This window comes from Heteronotia binoei, chromosome 5 (genome assembly GCF_032191835.1).
Source record: "Heteronotia binoei isolate CCM8104 ecotype False Entrance Well chromosome 5, APGP_CSIRO_Hbin_v1, whole genome shotgun sequence".
Lineage (NCBI taxonomy): Eukaryota > Metazoa > Chordata > Lepidosauria > Squamata > Gekkonidae > Heteronotia > Heteronotia binoei.
The window spans coordinates 41,433,766-41,443,391 of record NC_083227.1 but is presented as its reverse complement, the minus strand read 5'-3'; the positions used below and the strand labels follow the sequence as shown (position 1 = coordinate 41,443,391).

The 9,626-nt window shown below is 45.2% G+C and overlaps 1 protein-coding gene across 1 annotated transcript; it reads right to left on the bottom strand.

Moving 5' to 3' along the window:
* Nucleotides 1–209: 209 nt before the first annotated feature.
* On the bottom strand, nt 210–9,537 carry LOC132572359 (uncharacterized). Its single transcript, XM_060239286.1, has 4 exons — nt 9,435–9,537; nt 5,351–5,383; nt 4,081–4,752; nt 210–2,862 (listed from the first exon to the last, which is right to left on the bottom strand). The coding sequence occupies exons 1-4, from the start codon at nt 9,466–9,468 to the stop codon at nt 2,321–2,323; spliced, it is 1,281 nt and encodes a 426-aa protein (XP_060095269.1). The 5' UTR covers nt 9,469–9,537; the 3' UTR covers nt 210–2,320.
* Nucleotides 9,538–9,626: the final 89 nt, after the last annotated feature.

Genomic DNA, 9,626 nt, shown 5'->3' with positions numbered 1-9,626 from the left:
CACAAAAGCTTATGCTGGGAGCAGTTTTGTTAGTTTCTATGGTATCTCTGGCAGGCCTTGAATTCAGCAGGAACTCACAGGAGCACAACTCCTGAACCTTTGAGGGTTCCCCCTCCTCCTGCCCACCTTGCCCATTGAATAGAAGGTGCAGCTGCATAACAATCCCTGGATGAGCTCCACCACCTATTTTTCTACAAAACAGTCTGGACTCCTGTTTTATTTTATTTAGGTTAAACCAAGAAAGCAAAGGAATGACACAGGAAATGCCAGATGATTATTTTGAGTTAGCAAGCCTAATGGGACAAGATGAAAATACTGCTTAACTGAACAAGATACTCTCTGACAAATGAAATCATAAGGCAGGCGAAGGAGAGCAAACTGCTAGAAATATACAAATAGATAATAAAAATACCTTACATTTAACTGAAGCGGGAAGCTAGTAAATGCAACAATAAAGCAAACAGCAAAAACCTGCAAAAAGTATTTCCCCCGCAAAGAGGTTGCTGGGCACCTGAACTTTTTACTGCAAGCTGTGCACCAGAAGAACCATGTCAAGCCAAGGTGACAAAGGTAGTTTCAGAAGTAAAACAAAACAGTAACAAATTGCCAAGATCTGAAATGATCAATAGCTCAGTTTAAGAAACACCAGAAAAATAAATAATATTTGTAACTGTACTTTTGTAATAAATAACTGAAAGACAGAGTGGAGAATATATTTTTTTTCCAGTCCAGTAGGAAAGTTCTGAATGCTGATGTGTGTTCCGTTGGGCCCCGTGGAACTGCCTGAGGTTACTACCACATGACTGCAGCTGGGTCTTTCTCAGAAGTGTAGTTTCAGGAAACTGCAGGCTTGTAAAGCCTCACTTCCTTTGGATCTGAACTGGCAGAAACAGCTCACAAAAGTAAGATTAAAACACACAGGTGTGGGTGCAGTGCTGAAGAAGAGGCAACACCACATCTGCAAAAAGCAAGTTACCGAGCTGTCAGAATAGCTTCAAAATGTTAATAAGCACGTGAACGTATAACACTATCATACCATGATGCTACGTCCCCATTCAGATTATCACACATAATGGTGAACCATCTCCTGTCGAGGATACAGAAAAGTTGAGAGACTGTGTGAAAAGCGGCAACTTTGTCTGGGGGGGGGGGGCAAATTAGATGTGACAACAGACCCAATTGCTTTACAAGCCTACCCTAATCCAGTATAAAACAAGGAGTGGATGTTACTTTTTCTTTTTTCGTAAAAGGGATGTTGAGGAAGGGGTTGATGAACCCTTCTTTTGATGGTGCCTTACATTTTATGCAGTTTCTCCTCAGTAGAGCTGCAGTACTAGGAGCAAGCTTGGTTGGGAGAAGCGTGTGTATACATGGAGGTAGGTTACACACAAGGCACCAACAGCTCTTCCCAATCATGTTTTATTTTGGGGTATATTTTTTAAAACAAATGGTTGGGTTTGTTTGTTTACTACCATATCCAGTCTGGCCCTGAAATAAATTTTCAGCACAGAAAACGTGGGTGGGAGGGGACAAGGATAGCATGACAGAGACATAAGGCCTTGCACAGTACTGTGGGCACAACATGGCAGAATTTTAGCACTGCTCGAAATATGTGATATTGATGGGCAGATGAAATGCTTCTGAATACAATGCATACTTATGAATTTTGTTGACAATCATTAGCCTTTTTAGTAGGACGAGATTGATGTGTGAAGGCTAGATCCTTGGGCCATGAGTTATCAGAGTTGGTTTGTCCTTGATTACCAGATCCTGAGGGCTAACAAGGGCAAAAGCTACTCTTGCTCCTCATTTGTGAACTTCTCCATGGCATCTGGCTAACCATTTGTAGAAGGCAGAATGCTGAACTAGCTAGAAACCTGATCTGACCCATTATGGTGAATCTTATATAATATGGTAAAACACAAATTAAATTATTCTGGAACAACAGTGTTGCTTTATTACTTTAAAAAGATTGCCTTTTTACAGGTACCCAGTAATGTGTTAAGTGTACTGAAGTTCCTTTTACAGTTGTACATCAAACACTGCATTCCTCTGGGAAAACAGAGTAGAAGGGAAACTAATGTACGTACACTCCAAATCAAGAGCAAATCTAAATGTACACTGCTGGCAGCTCTTTCAACAACAGAACGTTGTGTAGACGCACATAAGATATGGTGAAAACACACCCTAACTATGCAATAAGAAAGGCGGTAAGAAAAAGGAATATATATGTCATAACAAGAACAAACCATAGCTGGAGGGATGGTTTCAACACGGATACTAAATAAGCAGTACAGAATGCCTCTCCATTTCAAGACTTTCATTTCATTCGCTTCCTGGGAGAGACATCTCCATTGCTGGTAGCAGACTGCTGCGAAGGGAATGCAAGGCCAGAGGGGGAAGGGCACGGCATCTCCTGACCATTTGAGGATGTACCCGCTGTATGCATCATGCTAGGGCCTGAGAAATCATAATACTGTGACGGGTATGGAGGACTGTAAGAAGTTCTACCCCGTATGTCTTTCATGACTTCCAAGATGCCCTGCAGTACGCTTGTCTGGCTACTCAGCTGCTCCTTCAAAGTTTGATCACTGGACTCCAGAGCGCTTACAAGCCTCCCAATGTCCTCTGCGCTCTGCTCCATCTCGTCTTTGCGTGCAGAAAGGTCCTCTTTGTAAGCACGCTCAAAGGAAGCCACCTCTTTGTGTGTGAGGTCGGACAGTGTCCGGACGAGTTCACTGGTGGCCTGGGAAGTGACTTCCATCAGCTCCTTCAACGTATCTCCCCTCCTCTTTCTCTGCCTGCAACGGAGATTGCGCATCCTTTCAGCGGCAGTCAGCGGTCGAGGGCGCAGATTTGGTGCTGGACAAACAAACAGGACAAAGACTTTTAAGCAAGGAACTTCACTGGCCGCAAAGCATTCTGGACTTTAGAGTGGCAATTTGTGGATGAACTAGAAAAGCTAAACCAGTTGACTCAATAGCTAGAGTATGCTCTGAAGTCAATGCCATTGTAACTATACCCATAGGAAGAGAAAAGACCAGGGCTTTTTTTTGGAGCAGGAACGCAGTTCCGGCTGGCTTGGTGTCAGGGAGTGTGGCCTAATAAGCAAATGAATTCCTGCTAGGCTTTTTCTACAAAATGCCCTATGTGAAACAATGGTGGCATAAGGGGTGTGGCCTAATATGCAAATGAGTTTCTGCTGGGCTTTCTCTAGCAAAAGAGCCCTGGAGAAGACCAATTCTGCTAACTGAAGGCATTATTTAAATTATACAGATGTACAGATTTGCTCAATTTACACAATTTATTCTGTTGGCCACAGAAGCAAGGAGAAGCAATATTTGAAGCTGCCCTAGAGTGAGTCAGGCCATCACAGTTGGTACTGTCCGCTTAGACTGGCAGTGGCTTTCCAGGGTCTTACGCAGAACTCTTTCAGATCTCTAGCTCCCTGAGATCCTTTACCTGAGGACTGAACCTGGGACCTCCTTCATGCAAAGCAGAAGCTCTTCAGCTAAGCCACAGCCCTTGTCCCACATGGGGAGTCATCAATACCTGGCTCGGGCCTGGTGCAACCAGTGATATTCCATCACAGTTTGCTCTCACACTCTTATCTGGGAGAACCGGGTTTAATTCCCCACTCCTCCACTTGCGCCTGCTGGAATGGCCTTGGGTCAGCCATAGCTCTCACAGGAGTCCTTGAAAGAGCAGCTGCTGTAAAAGCTCTCTCAGCCCCACCTACATCACAGGGTGTCTGTTGTGTGTGTGGGGGGGGGGGAGGTAAAGGAAGGTATGACAGCTCTGAGATTCACGGTATAGGGTGGAATATAAATCCAATATCATCACTCTCAAATCTTAGCTCTACTGCCAGAAAGAACAGAGACTGGATGCCCTCCTGCCAAAGGAAATCCAACAGTGACAGTTCACTTCTCAGCATTCAGAAATGGAAAGGCCTCATTAAACATCCACTTTCTACTTCAAACCACCCAAAGTTCTCCCTAAATCAACAAAGCACTCAAAAAGAATCCCAGATATTCCCCCCTTCCCTCCCCAGACGCATCCCAAGCACCAACAAAAACTCACCGGAGATTGAGTCATTGGATGGCAGAGGATCAGTGGGAGTGCCAGGGCCAGCGCTCCCATCCATGGATATATCAGAGTTTGCTGCTGGTGATGCCACTTGGTTTTCCATGTTAGCTTCACTCTGCTGTGACCCAGCCGATTCAGGCAACAGTAAGCAGTCCCCATCCGGCTCTTCAAAAGTCCCTTTGTCGCTCTTTCCTACGGAGAGTGGCGGTTCATAGGGATCTTGTGTTTCTCTGTGCTCCCGGCGTCGGCGGTCAACAGGCGGCCTTGCGTTGCTCCCTGAAAGCCGTGGAACGACCAGATTTTGCTTGATGCAAAGAAAGCGATTAAGTTCTTCATAATATGGCCATACACGGCGCCCATGACCAGCATTGCTGTTCCCATCCACTATCTCTTTGAAACCGCGTCGAAGCACCTTTGCACGTTCGCGACACTGCTCCCAGTCCCTGTTGTAGCCCCGGGCGCGCATTTCGTCAGCTATCCACTGAAACTGTGCAACTGTGCGATAATTGGAAGCCAGGGCACTTTGCACAGCATCATCACCCCACACCTGGATGAAGGCCCGCGTCTCCTCGTCGGTCCAAACTGGTTGGCGCCTTGATTTTGTAGCGGAGGAAGACCCCTGGGAAGAAGGCGTCAGCGTGCCATGATTCGGCACTGGCACGGTCTCTGGAAGGGTATCAGACAACATGGTGTGCTCCGAGGATGACACGGTGATATTGGCAGCAGGAAATTTTAAAATGGCAGCAGGAAACTTTTCAATGTTTTGGGCGTAGTAAAAGGAGTGCTAGTGAGGGGGTGGGGGTGTAACAAAGAAGCTCCTAATGATAGAGTGCGGATAGAGAGATGGGATGCTCTGTACAATGCACTCTATGATCACGATGGCAATTCCCCCGCTGAGACATGTGCATCTCACACAAACATTACAAGAGACACACATCTCGCATCTTTGTTCCCGCAAGTTGGCCTGCAAAGAAAACACGTGTAACCTCAAGAAAATGACACGGGAGTCTGCATTCCGACATGCGAAAAAAAAGATACGTGACAACGGTGCAATACACGTGTCTAGCATAACGCCTGAAGCAGCCTTAAGTTCCATCTTTCTTTAACTCTTACTATTCTATGCTCCTGACAAAAATATTGTTTTTTAAAAAGTTGAAAAAAGTCTTGCACCATTTATCCCAAGTACATCATTGTTTAAAGGCACATTTCTAAACACACCTGGTTTCACATGGGCTAATTTACGTGCAAATGAAGAATTACTCACCTGTGTAGCTACCATCCGTTGAAATGTAGGCCGCTCAAGAAGAAAAGGAAAACAGACAAAATTAGAGTTGGAGATGCAAAGAGCAAAATGAACATTCTGATGGGAAAATATGACTGAACTTTACAAGGCAAGGACAACCAGCCATCCAGCGCACTGAACATTCACTCCATGGAATTGTGAGGTCTGGAAACACACTTCAACAACAAAAGAAAAAAATTCTTAGGGATCCTATTACATGCCCTGCTCATAAAAAAACCAAAAAATAAGCCAATGAACCTGAATAGTAGTTCATGGGTCATTTAGAAACTGAATTTTGCAGAAAGAGCACTTAAGTATAAGGGTTGGAGCTTGGTGCAAGCAGTAGAAGACTTTCTAGTATAATATGAACACAGTATACACCTCCATAAGTTTTCTTGGCTCAGCAAACTCTGAAGGGTCAGAGAGCACAAAGACTCCCACCTGTAAAAAGTCTCCCACCTGGTCTCCTCCAGGTAACTAGGCAAGGAATTTCTTCGTTAAAAGGCAGCCTACCTCCTTTGTATGTGGCCATGAACTTTGTCCATACATGGTAACAATGCATGGCCTGACAGGCTAGGAACCAACTTTTGTGGGCTATCGGCCTTTGCAGACTTGCATCCCTTCGTGCACACTCACTCTCAAACCATCTTGTTCTGCACTGCTGGGGAAAGCAGCCTCTTAACTGTTATCTTCACTGGTCAACACCCTCGCCATGTCCCTGCCACTTCTCTTATGTGCTTCAATATAGCTACTTCTCCTCAAGCAAATGGCTTATGAACAGATGTTGACTGAGGGAAAAGGGACCACCCACAAGAAAGCAGTTGCCATTAGAAACAAAGAGAAGAGGACCAAGATGCTGACGCCCTTTTCAAGCATATTCCCACCATTGCAGAATCTGACTTTTAGAAAAACAAGTCTACATGTAATTAATTCTTCCAGATTCTGTGTGGAGGTAATCTTAAAGTACTTACCGGTGTTGCACAGATTTGGTTCAGGGATTAAGTCACTGCACTCCCTGTAACTGTGCAGAAGGTCAGCTCAAGCAAAACTTCAGCCCACACAAAGGTAAGCATTCCCCTCTATGATTGCAGAGTTTGGGGTGTTACCATACTGGGTTTTACTTTGTTTACACATGCAAGTTTTGGCAATGCCTACCTGAAGCCAAGCTAAATATTTCGGATGGAGGGGAGGGAATAAATGTGAATTAGAATGTTATCAGTTCTGAGCTCAATTTACTATGAAAGTTAAGGGAAATAACTAAGGAGGCTGCCACTTACTCCCAATGACAATACGGTGCTAAGAAAATCTTTGAGGATGAGAACAAGAGGGATCAAAGCATCCTGTCCGTCATGTTTAGGCCTTGGTTTCAATCAGTTATGTTCAAAGGCACAGTAGCCGCATGTGGCTCTTTGACCTATGGCTACTCTGAGAACTGTTTCCCGATGCAGCATCTGCCTGGTTTCCAGGAAAGCAGGTAGGGCCACTGGCCTGGTAGTACTTGTGGTTGGCAGATGGTTCATACCATGTCACAGCTGCTGCTGTTGGAGGGACTGGAAGATGGGTAAGCTGCAGGCTTCATGGCTCATTCTCTCCTACAACACCCCACCCTTCCTTGCAGCCTTTGTCCTCTAATTTCAGCTGCCAAGTGGCTACCAGGAAGAGAACAAGTTGGCCCCAGGAGCCACCCAGGAAAAGAGCAAGCTGTCCACAGTGGGGTGGGATGGTTTTACTCTCCACTCGCCAAGGCCAGCTTGTTCTCCACTGGGTGCCTTGGCAATCTCTGTCACCAGACCTGCTATGCTGAGGAGACAGTGGGAAGCTTGAGAAGGAAGCCCACACTCTCGTTATATAAGGTTCAACAGTGACTTGAACAGAGAAAGAAGAAGATACTGGATTTATATCCCGCCCTCCACACCGAATCTCAGAGTGGCTCACAATCTCCTTTATGTTCCTCCCCCACAACAGATACCCTGTGAGGTGGGTGGGGCTGGAGAGGGCTCTCACAGCAGCTGCCCTTTCAAGGACAACCTCTGCCAGAGCTATGGCTGACCCAAGGCCATGCTGGCAGGTGCAAGTGGAGGAGTGGGGAATCAAACCCGGTTCTCCCAGATAAGAGTCCGCACACTTAACCACTACACCAAACTGGCCCTCAGTTTGTAAAAACCTACAAGCTTGTAGAAACCTACAAACTCAGAAGTGCTCTGGTAATCAAAAAGATTACAGGTATATATTTAATATTAAATTATTTTATGCACAGGCCTAAAAGTCATATGGCTCTTTTGGTTGATGGTAACTGAACATGGTTCTCTGTGGGCTGTGGAGTACAGTATCACTAGTTTAAATACACTTCAAATCAATATTCCTGGACAGATGTCATCTACTTTTACAATGTTTTATCTCTTTAAGAATCCCCCCCTCCCCAAATAATATGTAACTACCTCTTATTGGCTGGGATGAACTACAGGGGAAGGGAAAGCAATGTAATTTATCACCAGCTGCCCAGTTAAGCAATACATATTATTATTAAAAGAACCAAAGAAATGTAGGCAGGACTCCAATCTGGCTGGCAAACATAATCTGGAATGAATAATAGCTCAGCATGCCTGACAGCAAGAAACATGGAAGTTGCAAGAATTATCCCAGACCCAGCATCTTTAAAAGTGTAGTTGCCAGTTGATTATTAGTTGTCCCCTTTAAAACCTATCCAGTCTTCCTGGAGGGGAGGTGAAGCCTCAGAACAATATATTTACTGCACAGCTTTATGGATTCTAGCATGAACCTCCCTTCCCAAAGCTATTTCAAGGGGCAAGGCAGATTTCAACTAGTTTAACCATGCTTTCAGCACCCTGCTCATCAGTAGTGCCCCTTTCCTTCCCTAAATCCACCAGCACTTTATGCAGGAATCAGCTTGCAGAATTTGGAAACATCGGGAGACTTATGCTGGCCAATCCATCCCCAAAAGCACAGGCTAGGTGATAGGGGAAAACAACTTTAACTGTGGTCCTTCAAGTGAATAACTGGGTCTGAGCCACAAATACTACAGATCTGCTCCTATTTTGCTGAAGCACTGCTTTGGCCAACTAGTGGTTAAATGGGCACAGCCAAAGTAAACAAGGGTTCACAGGCTAGAACATTTTCCACTTAAAGACAAAGTCCATATTTATACAGTCCAGGAACAGGGCGAAGGTCAAAACTTTCCACATAGGTAACAGATCTGTGAAAAACTCAGGAACTGGCAGGACACAGAATCCAGGGTCCAAGAAAGCAAATGAGGAGTGTTCTGCAGTGGTCAAAGTATCAGCCTAGGACCTGAAGACTCAGGTTCAAATCCCCTCTCATCCAGGAAGCTACACACACCCTCTGCCAGATCTACTGCACAGGGCTGTTATGAGGACAAAAAGGAAGGGAGGTACCATGCATAATGCTCTCAAATTCCCAATTGCAGGGACTGGACACGCACTGGATGTGTACTTTGAAATGATCACCATTGACTCCTAACAACTTAGTACTAGAAATCGGAAAGCTCTCTCCAGCTTTCCAGAATGCATATGTCAAGGAACTGAGTCCTGAAAAGCAGATGGTACACAAACATCCTGAATCAGGGCACATCATGAGCTTCTGGGCACATTCATCAGCAGTGTTGCAGTGCATGCTGTCCCTCACTTCACACTGGCACAGTGTTACAAGCTGTATTGGCCTCCTGCCAGTTCACATGGCTGACTGGGATCATCTAGGAACAATAAGACATTGTGCAGTTCTTGTGATTAGATTCGCCCTTTCAGAAATGGGTTGGCCCTGGGGAACAGTAAGTAATTTTTCTTCCTCCCTCAGGAACATTTTCTGTGCTCCTAGTTGTTTGCTAGAACACTGAAGCAGTATTATGAGATTCTGCCATGTAAAGACCTCTCCTCTGAGTGACCAGCAAACTGGAGCCAGTTACAACAGATAAACTGTGCCTACTGCAATGGAGGCCAGTGCTTACAGCTGGCACTAACAGTCCCACATCCCCTGCAAGAACTGTTCCTAAAACCACCCAGTCATCAGAAAACAAAGAAGAAATTCTTACCCAGTGAACTCACATCCTCACCGTTCTCTTCCATGATCTTTCTTGAAGCCCCTTTCCACTTCTTCCCCCCCAGACCTTGTACCCACTTTTTCAGAAAAAATATCAGCCTCTGCAATGAACAACAGAGAACTCCAGTCAAATGCAACTTCTCCACTCACCATAGTTCAATAAAGCCTGGTAGAAAAGTTAATA